The sequence below is a fragment of the Saimiri boliviensis genome, chromosome 6 (assembly GCF_048565385.1).
Source record: "Saimiri boliviensis isolate mSaiBol1 chromosome 6, mSaiBol1.pri, whole genome shotgun sequence".
Lineage (NCBI taxonomy): Eukaryota > Metazoa > Chordata > Mammalia > Primates > Cebidae > Saimiri > Saimiri boliviensis.
In genome coordinates, this window is record NC_133454.1 from 122,990,293 (window position 1) to 123,011,111 (window position 20,819).

At 41.8% G+C, this 20,819-nt stretch overlaps 1 protein-coding gene across 1 annotated transcript in view; it reads right to left on the reverse strand.

The window, feature by feature from the left end:
* Positions 1 to 20,819, reverse strand: part of ATL3 (atlastin GTPase 3) — a 58,657-nt gene that overhangs the window by 19,753 nt on the left and 18,085 nt on the right. Inside the window, exons 4-6 of the mRNA XM_039471022.2 lie at positions 11,378 to 11,482; positions 10,836 to 10,886; positions 2,562 to 2,618 (exon numbers count right to left, since the gene is read on the reverse strand). Coding sequence (XP_039326956.1) covers positions 2,562 to 2,618; positions 10,836 to 10,886; positions 11,378 to 11,482 — 213 coding nt within the window. The remainder of the gene's footprint in view (positions 1 to 2,561; positions 2,619 to 10,835; positions 10,887 to 11,377; positions 11,483 to 20,819) is intronic.

The window sequence follows — 20,819 nt, forward strand, 5'->3', positions numbered from 1 at the left end:
CTCAGGCTGGTCTTGAACTCCTGGCCTCAAGCAATCCTCTGGCTTTGGCCTCCCAAAGTGCTGAGACTACAGGTGTGAGCCACCACATCCAGCCAGATTTATCTATTCTATAATGTCTTAGAAGTTTTACAAACACTGGAAGGACATGTTTAAGACAAATATGAGGTCAATAAAGCCTATCTGCTGTTTTTGTTCCCACAGGTTAGTAGGAACAGAAGGAAGACATTAATGAGAATGGTAAATTTGGGGCTCTGCCTTAAAGACATCTATGGGGAATATAGTAAAGGACAAAAGAGAAAACCATATGGCACCAGCTAATCATAAAATCGGATCTGCAGTAAGGCACAGTGGCTCACGCCTGTAATCCCAGAACTTTGGGAGGCCATGGCATGTGAATCACTTGAGGTCAGGAGTTCGAGACCAGCCTGGCCAACATGGTGAAAACCCATTTCTACTAAAAATAAAAAAATTAGCTTCATGGTGGCAATCCCAACTACTCAGGAGGCTGAGGCAGGAGAATCGCTTGAACCTGGGAGGCGGAGGTTGCAGTCAAGATCACGCCAGCCTGGGCAACAGAGACTCCATCTCAAAAAAAAAAAAAATCTGATCTGCTTTTAGTATTAGAAAAGAAGGCCAGGCATGGTGGCTTATGCCTATAATCCCTTCACTTTGGCAGGCCTAGGCAGGCGGATCACCTGAAGTCAGGAGTTTGAGACCAGCCTCGTCAACATAATTAAATCCCATCTCCACTAAAAATACAAAAAAATTAGCCGGGCATGGTGGCAGGTGCCTATAATTGCAGCTACTCAGGAGGCTGACACAGGACAGTTGCTTGAAACCAGGAGGCAGAGGTTGCAGTGAGCCAAGATGGTGCCACTCCACTCCAGCCTGAGCAAAATCTTAGAGTGAAACTCCATCTCAAAAAAAAAAATTAGAAAGGAAAAGAAATAAGGCTCACACACTGAAAGCATCTCTAATCCCACTGATTGAGGCTGCTGTGCTTCCTCATTCTCAAGAAACACTGAGCTAAAGTTGAGGTCAGCAAAGACCTTTTGGGGAAAGGGAGAGGTGGGGAGAGAGAGAAAGAGAGAAAGAAATAAAGAGAGAGAGAGAGAGAGAGAGTATGTGCATGCACGCACATGTTTATGTGTGTTGAGATGGTCTTGCGTTGTCGCCCAGGCTGTGTACGTGTGTGTGTGTGTGTGTGTGTGTGTGTGTGACAGAGAGAGAGAGAGAGACGGTCTTGCTTTGTTGCCCAGGCTGTGTGTGTGTGTGTGTGTGTGTGTGTGTGTGTGTGTGTGAGAGAGAGAGAGAGAGAGAGAGAGAGAGAGAGAGAGAAAGACGGTCTTGCTTTGTTGCCCAGGCTGCTGTGTATGTGTGTATGTGTGTGAGAGAGATGGTCTTGCTTTGTTGCCCAGGCTGTGTGTGTGTGTGACGGTCTTGCTTTGTTGCCCAGGCTGTGTGTGTGTGTGACGGTCTTGCTTTGTTGCCCAGGCTGTGTGTGTGTGTGACGGTCTTGCTTTGTTGCCCAGGCTGTGTGTGTGTGTGACGGTCTTGCTTTGTTGCCCAGGCTGTGTGTGTGTGTGTGTGTGTGTGTGTGTGTGTTTATGTGTGTGTGTGACGGTCTTGCTTTGTTGCCCAGGCCGTGTGTGTGTGTGTGTGTGTGTGTGTGTGTGTGTGACAGTCTTGCTTTGTTGCTCAGGCTGGAGTGCAGTGGTGCAATCATGGCTCACTGCAACCTTGACCTCCTAGGCTTAAGTGATCCTCCCACCTCAGCCCCACCCAGTAGCTGGGACTACAGGAGGACACAACCACTTCTTTTTTTTTTTTTGAGACAAAGTCTCACTCTGTCAGGCCTAGGCTGGAGTGCAGTGGCATGGTCTCAGCTCACTGTAATCTTCATCTCCCAGGATCCAGCGACTCTCCTGCTTTAGCCTTCCCAGCAGTTGAGATTACAGGGGCCACCACCATACCCAACTAATTTTTGTATTTTTAGTATAGACAGGGTTTCACCATGTTGGCCAGGCTGGTCTCGAACTATTGACCTCAGGTGATCTGGCTGTCTTGGCCTCCCAAAGTGCTGGGATTACAGGCACGAACCACCACACCTACTCTCATTTTTTTTTTAAGAGACGTCTTGCTATGTTGACCAGGCTGGTCTCAAACTCCTGGGCTCTAGCAATTCTTCCACCTGGGCCTCCCCAAAGTGCTGGGATTACAGCCGTGAGCCACCACGCCCAGCCCAGAGAGTTTATTTTGTAAGCAATTACTCAACTCTGCCATTGTATCAGGAAAGCTGTCACAGACAGTAAAAAAACAAATGAGAATGGCTATGTTCCACTATAATTTTACCCATAGACACTGTCATTTGAATTTCAGATAATTTACACATCATAAAATTGTATTTCTCTTTTTTTTAACCATTTAAAAATGTAAAAATCATTCTTAGCTCACAAGTCATATAAAAACAGGTGGCAGGCCAGATTTGGCCTACGAGCTGTAGTTTGCCAATCGTGAACAAAAACAAAGATATGAATTATATTTATAATAAATATTCTAACCTGGAAAGGCTTTTGGAAAATTTCATCCATTGCCAGACGACCATATTCTGTGAAGAGCTTTAAAAAAGAAGGATTATGGTTTGTAAAGCAAAATTACTTAAAATAGTTCTATGGCTTTTCTTTAACAAAGTATTCATTAACAGACTGGATACCATTTATATTGAGACCAGAGTTCTATAGTTTCAAATGCCCACAGGAGTCATGAACCTTAAAATCAACTTGGTTACTTCTTGCTCACATCCCACGTCAATTCATCAGCAAAACCAGAATCCAGCCCCTCACTATTCCCATGTGCCTTGGAATACTGCAATTGCCTCCCAGCTGGTCTCCCTGCCACAGCCAGTGCCTCCCTACAGGCTATTCTCAATATAGCAGCCACAGTGACTCTGTTATTATATGGTTAGTTAGATTATACCATGGCTCTGCTCAAAACCCTGCAACCTCATTCAGTATAAAAGCCAGCCCTTACAGTGTGATGCAGTCACACTGGCCCTTCTTCCTTTTCTTCAAACATGTGGGCATACTACCGCCTTAGGACCTTTGTACTGGCTCCTCCCACTAACTCTAAGTTCTCCCAAATATCCTCATGATCAGCTCACACACTTCTTAAGGTCTTTATTCAAATGGCTCCTTCTCAGTGAAGACATCCACGGCCATCTACATAAAAAGACTACAACTTTGCAAATATTTCCCACTTCATGTCTCAAAAAAAAACTTTTTCTAAACATTTATATATTTATCATTATATAATACACTATACCTCTTCTTGTCTTGATTTGCATCTGTCATTACTACCAGCATTTAAACTCCATGAGGACAGGAATATTTGCCTGTTTTGTGCACTACTGAATTTCCAGCAACAAGAAAAGTATTAGGCCCATAGTATTTATGCCATTCAAGGCCGGGCAAAGTGGCTCACGCCCGTAACCCCAGCACTTCAGGAGGCCGGGGTAGGCAGATCACAAGGTCTGGAGTTCAAGACCAGCGTGACCAACATGGCAAAACCCCATCTCTACTAAAACTACAAAAAATTAGCCAGGCATGGTGGCACGCGCCTGTAATTCCAGCTACTTGGGAGGCTAAAGCAGGAGAATCGCTTGAACCCAGGAGGCACAGGTTGCAGTGAGCCGAGATCGCGCTACTACACTCCAGCCTGGGCGACAGAGTGAGACTCCATCTCGAAATATATATATATTTATGCCATTCAAATGACTGAATTCTGTTTTTTGGGGATTTTTTGGCGTTTTTTTCAGACAGAGTTTCTCTCTGTCACCCAGGCTGGAGTGCAGTGGCATGATCTTGACTCACGGCAACCTCTGCCTCACAGGTACAAGCAATTCTCCTGTCTCAGCCTCCCAATGAGCTGGGACGACAGGCGCACACTACCATGCCCGGCTAATTTTTGTATTTTTAGTAGAGACGGGGTTTCACCATATTGGTCAGGCTGGTCTCGAACTCCTGACCTCAGGTGATCTACCCACCTTGGCTTTCCAAAGTGCTGGGATTACAGGCATGAGCCACCGTGCCTGGCCTAAAATAACTTAATTCTTTAAGGTTAAGGTTTACCTGTATATTTACCTCTATTTCTTCAGGAAGCCTCACTAAAAGCATAACAAAACAAAGTTTAAAAGTAAATAAATAAATAAACAGGATAAAGAAGCCTGCAGAAAAGAGCTGTCAAAAACATTCTGGAGGAAAAATAGACAAACGAGACAAATGAGAACTGTCTCAAGTTTTGCCTTTCTCTGTTCTGCTAAGAAATCTAGAAGAGGCAGGAGCCAAACAAGGAATAAGCAGATTCTCTCAGTAGAATGCCTGAAATGCTCAGAAATTCTAAGCATGCAATTACCTTACAAGAGGAGGTGTAGAAGTGTGCTGACAACTAGGAACTATGTGAGTCTTAGGAGAAAGCACCTACACTCCCAGGTTCCCCTCTCTCACTCTCATATTTTTCCTGTCTCCACATAAGATGGGAAGTGTAGTATATAAAGATAAATCCAAAAAAAAATCTAGACTTAGACACCAAACTCAGCTGAGGTTAGGAGTAAGTCTCCTACCTTCCTGGAAACAGCTATTAAGTCATACTGAGTGGTGCGACTCCTTAGCCTTCTCACCCTACTGGGTGCCACAGCAAGCTTCTACCCACCAAGGCAGGAGTTTAAAGAAATTTTCTCTAGGGAAACTGACAACCCAAGAATAAAGATCTGTAAAAAACAGATATCTGGGAGCTGGCAACAAAATCGCTAGATAACCTTGCCCAACCACCTACCTCAATGTGATCCAAACCAGTACACAAGGCCTATCCTCTTATCGAAGCTCCCAGTTTGATTGTTAGTGGCTCTTAAACAAGTACTCAAGGACTACCAGCTAGACTTTTGAGAAAAGCCTCTTAGCAGGGCTGGGTGCTAAGATTCATGCCTGTAATCCCAGCATTTTGGGAGGCAAAGGCAGGCAGATCACTTGATGTCAAGAGTTTGAGACCAGCTTGGCCAACAGAGCAAAACCCTGTCTCACTGAAAATACAAAAATTGGGCATGGTGGTGAGCACCTATAATCCCAGCTTCTCAGGAGGCTAAGGCAGGAGAATCACTTAAGCCCGGGAGGTGGAGGTTTCAGTGAGCTGAGATCGCACCACTGCACTCCAGCCTGGGCAGCAGAGTGAAACTCTGTCTCAAAAAACAAAAAAGAAAGAAAAAGAAAAAGCCAGACACAGTGGCTCACAACTGTAATCCCAGCACTTTGGGAGGCCGAGGCAGGCAGATAATTTCAGGTCAGGAGTTCGAGACCAGTCTGACCAACATGGTGAAACCCTGTCTTTACTAAAAGTATAAAAAAATTAGCCGAGTGTGGTGGCATACGCCTGCAGTCCCAGCTACTCATGCGGCCAGGGGAGCATAATCACTTGAACTCGGGAGGCAGAGGATGCAGTGAGCCAAGATCGAGCCACTGCACTCCAGCCTGGACGACAGAGAAAGACTCAGTCTCAAAAAAAAAAAAAATTACTAAAAACACAGGTTAGGTGGGAAACGTATTTGGAAGAAAAACCTGCCTTGAACTGACACGAAGCTTTTTATAGGCTTATTTACCCCCATTTCATTGGTCATGAAATGGAATATTAATAAATGAAATATTAATAAATGAAATTTATTAATATTTCATTGCAGAAATATTAATATTCAGGTTCTGCCTGAACATCCACACCCAGCTAATTTTTGTATATTTAGTAGAGAAGGGGTTTCACCATGTTTGCCAGGCTGGTCTCGAACTCTGACCTTGTGACTCACCCTCCTCAGCTTCCCAAAGTGCTGGGATTACAGGCATGAGCCACCACACACTCAGCTGTGATTTCTTTTTTTTTTTTTTTTTTACATCAACATATTTAATCTATCTGATCTATCTGGAATTTTTGTATATAGTAAAAGGAGAAATACGATTTTTTTTTTTTTACATCAACATATTTAATCTATCTGATCTATCTGGAATTTTTGTATATAGTAAAAGGAGAAATACGATTTTTTTTTTTTTTTTTTTTGAGACAGAGTCTTACTCTGTTGCCCAGGCTGGAGTGCAGTGGTGTGATCTTGGCTCACTTCAACCTTTGCCTCCTGGGTTGAAGTGATTCTGAGGCTTAGCCTCCCAAGTAGCTGGGATTACAGGCATGTGCCACCACACCCAGCTAATTTTTTTTTTTTTTTTTTTTTTTGTACTTTTAGTAGAGATAGGGTTTCAACAGGTTGGCCAGGCTGGTCTCAAACTCCCAAACTCAGGTAATCAGCCTGCCTCAGCATCCCAATGAGGAATATAATTTCTAACTTATCTAAATACATAGCCAACTATCCTAACACCATTTATTGACTGATCTATCCTTTATGGTATATGTGTATATATTCTTAAGTAGAATGAAATATATGAAAACGTAGTATATCACAAGTATAGAACACCGATCAATTTTTTTTCCTGAACCAATGCCATATCCTTGTAATTACAGATTTATAATATGTACTAAGTCAATTATCTCATGTTTCTCCTACCCTCTGTAATTTCCTTGGCTGTTTTACAATTTAACTTTCCAAATTAATTTCACAACAATTCTGTCAAGTTCCCAAAATAATGCCTTTATGATTTTGTTTAGTGGGGAAGAACTGACAACCTCATAATAGTCTCAAAGGAGATAATGTTTATAATACACAGCAGTGTCTAGTACAAAGTAAGTAATAAATATATGTTGGCTATTATCATCTCCATATAGAAGAAACAAGGCATATTTCTACATGTGGTTAAATCTTTTACATGCCTCATACAATTCTGAAGTGCTCCATATATATCTTTTTAAGTTTATTCTGCTTTCAATATGTTGTTGCTATAGTCAATTGTTTCCATTACATTTTTTTTTTTTTTTTTTTTTTTTTTTTTTTTTTTTTTTGAGACGGAGTTCCGCTCTTGTTACCCAGGCTGGAGTGCAATGGCGCGATCTCGGCTCACCGCAACCTCCGCCTCCTGGGCTCAGGCAATTCTCCTGCCTCAGCCTCCTAAGTAGCTGGGATTACAGGCACGCGCCACCACGCCCAGCTAGTTTTTTTTTGTATTTTTAGTAGAGACGGGGTTTCACATGTTGACCAGGATGGTCTCGATCTCTCGACCTCGTGATCCACCCGCCTCGGCCTCCCAAAGTGCTGGGATTACAGGCTTGAGCCACCGCGCCCGGCCGTTTCCATTACATTTTTAAACTGGTTATTGTTAGTAGAGAGGAAAACCTAATGATTTTTTAATCTGTATTTTGTGATAGATGCCTTAATTATTTTTTAGGCTCTAAATAGTTTTCTAGTTGATTCTTTGGATTTCCAGGCACATAAACATATTATTTTCTCCTTTGTAATATTTATATTATGCAGTTGCTGAGTCTACCATCAGCCTTGTCATTTGAGACAAATCCTCTGTCCATTAAGTCCAGTGGCAAATATGGGGACACCTCATCTCTACTATAATAAAATAAAAAAGCTAGGTGTGGTGGTACATGCCTGTGGTCTCAGCTACTTGGGAGGTTGAAGTAGGAGGATCTACCTCTACGTGGGCCCGGAAGGTCAAGGCTGCAGTGAGCCATGATCGTACCAATGCCCTCCAGCCCAGGCGACAGGGTGAGACCCTGTCTCAAAAAAATAGATAAGTAAATAAAAGTAAAAATAAAAATGCAAATTTTGAATTTAGATAAAAGAAAAGAAATAATATTGCCTAACAGGAAAATAGGGAGAGACATTAGCAAAAAACAAAGAACCTATTTCAAAAGTTGTAAGATGCCTGCAATCCCAGCACTTTGGGAAAGCAAGGCAGGTGGAATCCCCTGAGGTCAGGAGTTCAAGACCAGTCTGGTCAATGTGGTGAAACTCCATCTTTACTTAAAATACTAAAATCAGCTGGGAACAGTGGCGAACAGCTATAGTCCCAGCTACTCGGGAGGCTGAGGCAGAAGAATCGCTTGAACCAAGGAGGCAGAGGTTGCAGTGAGCCAAGATCTCATCACTGCACTCCAGCCTGGCTGACAAAGTGAAACCAAAAAAAAAAAAAGTTACAAGAATTAAGCCAGTTGAATTCTACAGGAAGTATGAACATTTGCTTTACTAAAGAAAAGTGCTTACGCTACTATGAAATGAAAAGTCATAATTGATAATGGAAAGGAAACAAACCATGTGAAATGTACTGAAGTGAAGAATAAACCAAGGTTTGGATTTAATGTATTAATTTGGAAAACAATATAAATGCCTGAAGAAGCCAGGCATGGTGGCACTCGCCTTAGAGTCCCAGCTACTCAGGAGGCTGAGGCAGAAGAATCACTTAAACTCAGGAGGCAAAGCTTGCAGTGAGACAAGATTGTGCCATTGCACTCCAGCCTGGGTAAAAAGAGCGAAACTCCAGCTGGACGTGGTGGCTCATGCTTGTAATCCCAGCACTTTGGGAGGCTGAGGCGGGTGGACCACGAGATCAGAAATTTGAAACCAGCCTGGCCTTGGTAAAACCTCAAATCTACTGAAAATATAAAAACCAGCCGGGCATGATGGCAGGTGCTTATAATCCCAGCTACTCAGGAGGCTGAGGCAGGAGAACTGCTTGAACCCGGAAGCTAGAGATTGCAGTGAGCCAAGATCGTGCCATTCCACTGCAGCCTGGGTGACAGAGCAAGACTCTGTCTCAGGGAGAAAAAAAAAAAAGCAAAACTCCATCTCAAAAAAAAAAAACCACAAGGTAACAAAATCATTGCAGGAGATGTAAAACTGCATACAATAAAAATAATCAGGAAAAACTGATATTGAAACTATTATAGGAAAAAGATGCTTAAACATATCAGGGGGTTGAGGAACCAGAGTATGATGGAGCTCTTGAGAATAGAATCAATGGTGAATTAGGTCAGGCTCAGTGGCTCACACCTATAATCCTAGCACTTTGGGAGGCTGAGGCGGCTGGATCACTTAAGGTCAGGAATTAGAAATCAGCCTGACCAACTGGTGAAACCCTGTTTCTACTAAAAATACGAAAATTAGGCAGGCATGGTGGTGCATGCCTGTAGTCCTAGATACTTGGGAGGCTAAGGCATGAGAATTGCTGGAACTTGGGGAGGCAGAGGTTGCCGTGAGTTGAGACCATACTTCTGCACTCCAGCCTGGGTGACAGAGACTGTCTCAAAAAAAAAAAAAAAAAAAAAAGGTGAATTACATAAGTGTATCATAATCTACTTACTATCTCTTATGGTATGAACCGTGTCCTGAAGAAAAATATGTTAAAGTCCTAGCACCTGGTACCTGTGAATGTGACCTTACATGTATCTATGGCACTTGGTCCTCTACCTCACACAAGGTAAGCATTCGAAAAATGTGTGAAAGGAAGGAATAAATTTCAGGTGAAATGGTCACCAACACAAGTTGTGATGGAAGTTTTACAGAGCAAGAGCTCTCAACCACTGAGCCATGGAACTGGAATAGAACGTCTAATTATAAAGCACAAGCAATTGCCATAGCAACATTAAGGACCGAGGTTTAGGAGGAATTTTCCTTGTTTTTTTTTTTAAAGAAACATAAAATAGAACTAATTCAAGGTAATCCCTATAATAATGATGCCCTTACTCACATTCTGATGTTTTCTTAAATGTCAATGGGAGAAGCAGCATTAGAGCAATATACCAGGAATTGTATCCAACCCTGGAATACCCATAAAAGAGCATTTTATGGGAAAAACAGATAAGAACTGCTGCTATAAAAAAGAGAAGAAAATTGCTGGGCACAGTGGCTCACACCTGTAATCCCAGCACTTTGGGAGTCCAAGATGGGTGGATCAGGAGGTCAGGAATTCGAGACCAGCCTGGCCAAGATGGTGAAACCCCGTCTCTACTAAAAATACAAAAATTAGCTGGGTGCAGTGGCACATGCCTGTAATCCCAGCTACTGAGGAGGCTGAGGCAGGAGAATCGCTTGAACCCAGGAAGCAGAAGTTGCACTGAGCCAAGATCACACCATTGCACTCCAGTGGGTCACAGAGTGAGCCTCCAACTCAAAAAAAAAAAAAAAAAACAAGGACGAAACAATGGAAAAGAACTGCTGCTATGAAGAAGAAAAGTCACTGGATAATAACAGCAATAGTAATAAAAACAATGGCTAGCAATTATTAAGCACATACTATTTTCCAGGCATGCATTTAAAAATACTAATTTATTTAACCTCATATGAATTATTGCAATAGCTCCATGATCAGTCTCACTGAATGTACCCACCTCTAAAAATCTATTCTGAACATGGCAGCCAGAATGATCCCTTTACAACATGTCAGATAACGTCATTGCTGAAGACTCTCCCATGGCTCCCACCTGCCCCAGAGGAAAAAACCCAGCATGACCGGGACCTCGCTGCCTCTCTAACTTCATCACTTAGCCTCTTCCTGTCACTCTCCAGTCCTACCCAGGAGCCTCCTTGCCACTCCTTGATCTTGTCAAGCGCACTCCCTTCAGGGTCTGTCTTCCAGCAGCTGCTCCTCTCTTGTAACAGTTTTCCACCCAAATGTATCTGAAGGACTCATTTCCCCACTTTCTTTCGTTCTCTGCTCAAGTCAGTAAGGCCTTCCCGGACTACCCCTGCTCCACCCCAGCAATGAATATACAGTGTAGAATTACCATGAACCAAACACCTTCCTCCACATTTCAATCTTTTACTAAAAACTACTCAGCTGTAAAATTTTTCTTACTCTTAAAACTTTTAAATAATATGATGATAAAATTGTTATGAGAATATATACCTGTAGCTGTTGAAGATCATCTTCCTGAATGTTCTGGGATAAATTATAAATCTAGAAAACAAAAATCCAGATTGATACTTCTCTGGTTTACTTCAAACAAATCCTAAATAACCCTAAAGGGATGACAGAAGCTTTGAATAATTAAAGACTTGCATATAAGAACATGAGGCCTGTTGAAACAGCAATATGATCTGTCTTCTGGAAAATTATGCACAAAAGGTTGAAATCAAAAAATTCTTCCTTTACAGTTTAAAATATAGTTTTCCTACATTCTTATCAAATTTATATTTTCTATATGATGTAATGGATATAAATTTCCATTTTTTGGAACCTTCCTTAGAACACATTATATATAATTATAACCAAAGAGAAAAAATTCTTTGGCTCCTTCTCAAGCTTTTAAGAGCTTAACTAAATCTACAGTTTAAAAATAATATTTACATAACATCATGGAAATTCTGTTAACAGAATAACAAAAACTGTATTTCCTCCCTTTATCTTATTTCCTTTGCAAACTTTTTTCCAAGTCAAGTGGTTTTTACCTGAACAGAACTAGTCATAGTGCTTAGAGCAAAGATGGTAGCACAGTCTTTCACAGTTGACTGGCTGTCAAATGCCCCCTGGGTATCCATCAGAACAACGGCAACCTATAAAAAAAAAAAAGAAAATACAAATAAGAGGCTAAAGTAAGAAGGAGAAAAATGTAAAGGAGAAATTGAAAAGCATAGGTAATATTTACATGGGCCTTAAGCACTTCCTTGTAGGTTCTGTACAACTATTTAGGTGCTTTGCTTTGACTACAGCATCTACATGATGACTCAGAGGTATACAGAGCAGTATGAAAGGCGAAAATTGCCCCACCAATTGAAACGGCCAAACGGTGAAAGCAATTAGCTCATTATCCAGACAGGCATTTAGATGTTTTTTGTTGTTGAAAAAGAAACTATAAATATTCATCTTGGCCAGATCCAGTGGCTCACATCTATAAAGCCAACACTTCGAGAGTCCATGTTGGGAGGATCACTTGAGCCTAGGAGTTCAATACCAGCCTGGGCAACATAATCAGATCCTGTCTCGACAAATAATTTAAAAATCAGGTCGGACGCAGGAGCTCACACCTGTAGTTCCCACGATTTGGGAGGGAGGCCAAGTCAGGTGGATCACTTGAAGCCAGGAGTTCCAGACCAGCCTAGCCAACACGGTGAAATCCTGTCTCTACCAAAAATACAAAAATTAGGCTTGGCACAGTGGCCCAAACCTGTAATCCCAGCACTTTGGGAGACCGAGGCAGGTGTATCACCCAGGAGGCGGAGGTTGCAGTGAGCTGAGATTGCACCACTGTACTCCAGCCTGGGCAAAAGAGCGAGACTCCATCTCAAAAAACAAAAAGCAAACAAAAAAAAAGTGCAAAATTAGCCAGGCATGGTGGCACACACCTGTAATCCCAGCTACTCCAGAGGCTAAGGCAGGAAGATCGCTTGAGCCTGGGAGGCAGAGGCTGCAGTGAGCCAAGATCATGCCACTGCACTCCAGCCTGGGCAATAGAGCAAGACTCTGTCTCACTTGAGCCCAGGAGGACAAGGCTGCAGTGAGCTGTGACTGCACCACTGCACTCCAGCCTAAGCAACAGAGTGAGAACCTGTAGCAAAAAAAAAGACAGACAAACACAATGAGATACCATTTCAAACCTACTAGGGCTGGCTATAGTAGCCAAAAAGACAAATAATATCAGGTATTGGCAAAATTTTGGTAAAAATTTTTGTATTTTGTATATATATATATTTTTTTTTAGAGATGGGGTCTCACTGTGTTGCCCAGGCTGGTCTTGAACTCCTGAGCTTAAGAGATCCATCTTCCTCACCTCCCAAAGTGCTAGGATTACAGGCATGAACCACCATGGCTGGCCTTTTTTTTTTTTTTTTTTTTTGAGACAAACTCTCACTTTGTTGCCCAGGCTGGAGTGCAGTGGCACGATTGCAGCTCACTGCAACCTCCGCCTCCCAGTTTCAAGCAATTCTTGTGCCTCAGCCTCCTGAGACTCATGAAGACTCATGGACACTGGAGACTCATGCATTGCTGGTGAAAATACAGGTTGGTATAGCTGTCTTGAGCAACTATTTGGCAGTTTTTTGAAAGGTTAATCATGGAGTTGTCATGTGACGGTTCACTCTTAGGTAATCATCCAAAAGAGGTGAAAACATATGTTTACACAAAAACTTGCATATGAAAGTTCCTGGCAGTATTATATTTATAATAGCCAAAAAGTAGAAACAACCCAAATGTTCATCAACTGATAAAGAGATAAACAAAATGTGAGATAGATAGATAGATATATATATATATATATATATATATATATACACACACACACACACACACACACACACACACACAATGGAAAGTATTCAGCCATGGAAAGGAGTGAAGTACTGATCACAACATACATGGGCCATGAGAACACTAGGCTAAGTAAGGATGGCCAGACATAAAAAATCACATATGATATGATTTCATTTATATGAAATGTCCAGAAGAGGCAGACAGATCCAGAAAGGACCTAGATTAGGAATTGCCAAGGCTAGGAGAAATGGAAATGGAAAGTGACTGTTCATGGGTACTAGGTTTCTTTCAGGGGTGATGAAAATGCCGTAGAATTTGTGGTCATACCTGGACAGTCTCATGAGTACACTAAAAACCAGTGACTTGTATACTAAAGGATGAATTTTACATCCCAATTTAAAACGGGCTAATCATGGCATATATTTGCTAACTAGAAAAAATGAGGCTAGACAGGGGAAATACTTTTTAAAGAACAGGAGTCATATGTGTACTCACATAAAGTGCTAGACATTTGGGGAAATGGTATTCTCACACCATAGAGTAAAACAGTAAACTGCCATAAGCTCTTTCAAGAACAATTTGGCAATAGCTAAAATAGGCACTCAGAAAGGGGAAAGGGGCACCCTTTAGACCCAGCAATCCCACTTCCAGGGGGCTTTCTAATGTTTTTGACTAGCATCCACAGTAAGAAATGTATTTTATATCATGACCAAATACACACATAAAAAGTTGAAACTTAATTTATATGTGTACTACACTCTAATGCTTTCTACTCTGTTTCACTACTTTCTTTTTTAAATACTGGTCACGAGCCAATAAACTAATTTTTCTACCCCTAATGGGTCATGGACACAATTTTTAAAACTGTGGCCCAAAGACACACTTGAACACTCAGTTTACTCAAGAAGACAACCATCAGGATGTTCACTGTAGCAAAGATTACCAAAAATAAAGATAAAATTTAAAAATAAGGAAGCAATCTAAATGTCCTCAGTAGGGAAAATGGGTGACAAGGTGGTATATTAATACGATGATTACTACATAACAGTTAAAAAGAGTAGACCTGATCTATATATTCTTAAACGTGATTTTTAATTAAGAAGTAAAAATAAATGAAAATTATCTACTTCTTAAACCAGATTCTTCTAGGCTAATATCTCATTTAGTATAAAAAAGTAAGACAATCATACTAAAGGCTAACTTCTAAAGAAAGGCTAACAATCTGGCGGCTCTATGCAGTGGCTCACACCTGTAATCTCAGCACTCTGTGAGGCCAAGACAGGCAGATCACTTGAGGTCAGGAGTTTGAGATGAGCCTTGCCAATCTGGTGAAACCCTATCTCTACTAAAAATACAAAAATTAGTGGTGTGCGTCTGTTGTCTCAGCTACTCAGGAGGCTGATGCAGGGGAATTCCTTGAACTTGGGAGGCAGAGGTTGCAGTGAGCTGAGATCGCACCACTGCACTCCAGCCTGGGCGACAAAGTGAGACTCTCTCTCAAAAAAAAAAATTTATCAATCTGACATTATCCAATATTACAATGACTTTTTAAAGCACTCCTGATCCTGCTGGGGTTTTTTTCTTGTTTTTTTGTTTGTTTGTTTAAAAGAAATAGGGTTTCACTATGTTTCCCTGGCTGGACTTGAACTCCTGGGCTCAGGCAATCCTCCTGCCCAGCCTTCTGAGTAGCAGGAACTACAGGTGCACACCACTACACACAGCTGAACATAGCATGCTTTTTTGGTTTGGGTTTTTTTGCTTGTTTGCTTGTTTGTTTTTTGAGACAGGGTCTCACTCTGTCGCCTAGGTTGGAGTATAGTGGCACCATCACAGCTTATTACAGCCTCTTAGCACTCAGGCATAGGCATTCCTTCCATCTCAGCCTCCCAAGTAGCTGGGACTACCAGTATGCACCACCATGCCCAGCTAATTTTTCTATTTTTGTAGAGACAAAGTTTTGCCATGTTGCCCAGGCTTAAGCATAATGTTTTTTAAAAGAATATGAAACCCAATGATGTGATACCATTACACGTCTACTAGAAGGACAAAAATCCAGCCAAGCATGGTGGCTCACATGTGTAATCCCAGCGCTGTGGAAAGTTAAGAAGGATGGATCATCTGAGGTTGGGAGTTTGAAACCAGCCTAATCAACATGGAGAAACCCCATCTCTACTAAAAATACAAAAACTTAGCCAAGCATGGTGGCACATGCCTGTAATCCCAGCTACTCACAGAAGAATTGCTTGAACCTGGGAGGCGGAGGTTGCAGATCACACCACTGCACCCAGACTGGGCAACAAAAGCAAAACTCTGCCTTTAAAAAAAAAAAAAAAATGATAAAAATCCAAAACATTGACAACAACAAATGCTGGCAACAATATAGGGCAAAAAGAACTTTAATTAGTTGCTGATAGGAATGCAGCCACTTTGAAAGACAATTTGGCAGTTTCTTGGAAAACTAAACATACTCTTACTATAAAATCCAGCAATCATGCTCCTTACAGCCAGGCACAGTGGCTCATGCCTGTAATCCCAGTACTTTGGGAGGCTGAGGTGGGTGGATCACAAGATCAGGAATTCAAGACCAATCTGGCCAAGATGGTGAAACCCTGTCTCTACCAAAAATACAAAAATTAGCCAGGCATGTTGGTGGGTGCCTGTAATCCCAGCTACTCGGGAGGCTGAGGTAGGAGAATTGCTTGAACCTGGGAGGTGGAGGTTGCAGTGAGCCGAGATCGCACCATTGCACTACAGCCTGGGCAACAGAGTGAAACTCCATCTCCAAAAATAAAAACTCCTTTGCAGATACCCAAAGGAGCTGAAAACTTATGTCCCAACAAAAACCAAAACATGAGTATTTACTGGAGCTTTATCCTTAATTGTCAAAATTTGAAAGCAACCAAGATGTTCTTCAACAGGCAAATGGATGAACAAACTGTGGTACATTCATAATGTAGAATACTATTCAGCAATTTTTAAAAATGAACTATCAAGACATGAAAGACTGGGAGGAATCTTAAAATCACGTTGCTAAGTAAAAGAGACCAATCTGAAAAAGCTGCATACTGTAGAATTCTTAATTCTTTTTTTTTTTTTTTGAGACGGAGTTTCACTCGTTACCCAGGCTGGAGTGCAATGGCGCGATCTCGGCTCACCGCAACCTCCGCCTCCTGGTCTCAGGCAATTCTCCTGCCTCAGCCTCCTGAGTAGCTGGGATTACAGGCACGCGCCACCATGTCCAGATAATTTTTTGTACTTTTTTTTTTAGTAGAGACGGGGTTTCACCTTGTTGACCAGGATGGTCTCGATCTCTTGACCTCGTGATCCACCCGCCTCGGCCTCCCAAAGTGCTGGGATTACAGGCTTGAGCCACCGCGCCCGGCTATACTGTAGAATTCTAACTATATGACATTCCAGTAAAGGCAAAACTATGGCAACAGTAAAAATTCAGTGGTTACAGGAGTTTGTGCAGAGGGAAGAGAGGAACAGATAGGTAGATCACAGAGAATGTTTAGGGCAGTTTGACTGTTCTGTATGATACAGCAATAGCAGATACATTGCACTATACACTTGCCAAATCCAATTTACAACACAATGAGTGAGCCCTAAAGTAAACTATGGGCTTTAGCTAATGCCAATATATAAATACTGGTTCGAATATTAATTGTAACAAATGTATCACACTATTACAAGATGTAAATAACAGAGCAAACTGAAGGAGGGTGTAAGAACTGGGCACTTTCCAATTAATTTTCCTGAAAACCTAAAACGAACAAAATAAAGATACTGATTTTTTTTAAGGCAAGAAACCCAGATGACAAGGAAAAGCATGGAGCTTTACAAAGGTGGTAATTCAACAGGATAAAAAAATGAAGGAGCTATAAAAGTCACGTAACTAAAAACAAAGCTTCCTTACTACTAACATACAGATTTCCTAAACTATTAAGAAGAATTAATATACCATATACCCAAATAGTAAATGTAAAAAACAAAAATGAGTTACTTAGGTCCTACCACTATATAGAGAAGGATCACACAGTCAAAAATAATTATTTATTCTTAAAAACGAATACTGCCTGAAGTCAGGAGTTTAAGACCAGCCTGGCCAATGCAGTAAAACCCCAACTCTACAAGAAACAAAAAATTAGCCAGATGTGGTGGAGCGCACCTGTATTCCCAGCAACTCAGGAGACCAAGGCACAACAATCACTTGAACCTGGGAGGCAGAGGTTACAGTGAGCAGAGCTCCCACCACTGCACTCTAGCCTGGGTGACAGAGCAAGACCCTGTCTTAAAAAAAAAAAAAGAAAGAAAGAAAAGAAAATGTCTACCACACATTACAAAAGATAGAAGGAATGAGACAAAAAAATTAGCCCTGAATTTAAAGTCACAGGGCCTTGGAATGCCAGTGCTAACAGTAACTTCACTGGGTCTTTTTATCACAGCATCTCTAAAATGGAGAGGTTGGACCTTCCACTTCCAGGCAAAATGGACTAACAGAGACAGAATTTACCCTTCCACCTGAAACCAAAACATAACAGACAAAATATATGAAACAACAGTTTTCAAGACACTGGACATTAAGTAACGAAGATTTATCCCTAAGGGAAGAGAAACAAGGTGAGCTATTGCCCCAGCTCGCTGGCCGAGGCACAGGGAAGGGGAAGCCAAGCAGAACCAGACAAGCCTGAGCTGAAGAGACAAAGCAGGAGAGTGAGGGAGACCAACACTGCTAGAATTCACAAAGTACCTAAGAGGAAAAAGCTACAGAGAGAAAGAACCCCAGAGATCTGCAGAGGGTTCCCTCTCAAGTGTTCAGCTAAGTATTGATCAGTAAATGTACATAAGGAATCAGCCTGAGGCTGAATAAAGAACCACTGAGAAGACTGAGAGCAAACCACATCCAGTGCTGACACAGGTTCAGGAAATCACGCCTGTTTCCCCAGCCAGACTGCAAAAACCTCATAATTCAAGGGGAATTGGGAAGAGTCCTCAGAGTCTTGCCTCAGTAGTGAGGAATAACTACCTCTAGGTTAAACCCTCTCTGGTCCATTTAACAAATCTAAAAAGCAAGAACAGAGGAATTCAAGAGTTTCCAAATTACTTAACTAAATCCCAGAATAAAGCCAGATATTTTACAGGAATGCAAAAATAACCAGCACCCAACAAGAGAAAATCCACAAGTCTATGTCCCATCAAAAATTTGCAGACATACAAGAAGCAGAAAAATATAACCCAAATGAGGAGAAAAATAAATCAAAACTGACTCAGAACACAGATGTTAAAATTAACAGAAAACAACTGTTTTCTTTTTTTTGAGACAGAGTCTTACTCTGTCACCACGCTGAAGTGTAGTGGCGTGATCTCAGCTCACTGCAACCTCCACCTCCTGGGTTGAAGCAATTCTCCTTCCTCTGCTTCTCGAGTAGCTGGGATTACAGGTACCCACCACCATGCCCAACTAATTTTTGTATTTTTAGTAGATGCAGGGTTTCACCATGTTAGCCTGGCTGGTCTCAAACTCCTGACCTCAAGTGATCCGCCCGCCTCACCTCCTAAAGTGCTGGAATTTCAGCCATGAGCCACCATGCCTGGCCAAAAACAACTATAAAACAGTATTCTGTATAACTGTACTACATATATTCAAAAAGTGACGTAAAAGACACTAAAAGAGAATGCAGAAACTGAATCATCTAAAAGAAAAAAAAAGATTTAAAAAGTCCTAAATTTAACTGCTAGAGATGAAAATTACAATGTCTGAAATGAAAAATACACTGGACAGGATTAATAGCAGGTTATAAAAGATTAGTAAACTTGAATACCTAGAAACTGTCCACAAGAAAACAGAGAAAAATAATTTTTTTTTTTTTTTGAGACAGAGTCTCGCTCTGTCACCCAGGCTGGGAGTGCAGTGGTGTGATCTCAGCTCACTGCAACCTCTGCCTCCTGAGTTCAAGCAATTCTCCTGCCTCAGCTTCCCAAGTAGCTGGGATTACAGGCATGCGTTGCCACACACAGCTAATTTTTGCATTTTTAGTAGAGATGGGGTTTCACCATGTTGGCCAGGATGGTCTCAATCTCCTGAGCTCGTGATCTGCTCACCTCAGCCTCCATTCATTCATTCATTCATTTTTTTTTTTTTTTTTTTGAGATGGAGTTTTGCTCTTGTTGCCCAGGCCAGAGTGCAGTGACGTGATCTCAACTCACTGCAACCTCCACCTCCTGGGTTCAAGTAATTCTCCTGCCTCAGCCTCCCAAGTAGCTGGGATTACAGGCATGTGCCACCACACCTGGCTAATTTTCTGTATTTAGTAGAGATGGGGGTTTCACGATGTTGGTCAGGCTGGTCTGGAACTCCTGACCTCAGGTGATCCACCCACCTTGACCTCCAAAAGTGCTGGGATTACAGGTGTGCACCACCATGCCCGGCCCAGTAATTTTTTTAAATGAACAAAGCATCAACAAGCTGTAGAACAACTTTAAGCAGTGAGATACGCATGCAATAGGAGTCTCCAAAGGGAGTAAGAGACCAAATTTGAAGAAATAACCTCAAAAGTGTCCAAATTTGGCCATGCATGGTGGCTCACGCCTTTAATCCTAGCACTTTGGAAGAATGATGGGGGGGTGATTGCCTGAGCTCAGGAGTTCAAGACCAGCCTGGGCTACACAGTGAAACTCTGTCTCTACTAAAAAAGCAAAACATTAGCCAGGCATGGAGGCGTGCGCCTGTAATTCCAGCTACTCAGGAGGTTGAGGCAGGAGAATTGCTTGAACCCAGTAGGCAGATGTTACAATGAGCCGAGACTGAGCCACTACACTCCAGCCTGGGCAACAAAGCGAGACTCCATCTCAAAAAAAAAAAAAAAAGTCCAAATTTGATAAAAATTATATGTCTGCAAATTCAAGAAGCTCAACAAAACCCACACACTAGTAAGATGAACTACACCAAAACACATCACAATTTGCTCAAAAACAGTGATAAACAGAAGATCTTTTTTTTTTTTAGATAGAGTTTTGCTCTTGTTGCCCAGGCTGGAGTGCAATAGCACGATCTTGGCTCACTACAACCTACGCCTCTCAGGTTCAAGCGATTCTCCTGCCTCAGCCTCCCAAGTAGCTGGGATTACAGGCATGCACCACCGTGCCCAGCTAATTTTGTATTTTTAGTAGAGACGGGGTTTTGCCATGTTGGACAGGCTGGTTTCGAACTCCTGACCTCAAGTGATCCACCCACCTTGGCCTCCCAAACTGCTGGAATTACAGGTGTAAGCCACCATGCCTGGCCAAGAGAAAATCTTAAAAGCAACCAGACATATCCCATAAATATATATACCTATGTACCAACAAAAAAAATTTTTTTAATTAAAAAAAAACAACCAGACCAAAAAGTTGTATTAGGTACGACAGAACAAAAATAAAAATAACAGTGTATTTCTTGTCAGAAACAATGTTAGCAGGCTGGTCACAGTGGCTCATGCCTGTAATCCCAGCACTTTGGGAGGCCAAGGCAGGTGGATAACTTGGAAGTCAGGAGATCGAGACCAGCCTAACCAATATGGTGAAACCCCCATCTCTACTAAAAATACAAAAATTAGCTGAGTGTGGTGGCATGCGCCTATAGTCCCAGCTACTTGGAAGGCTGAG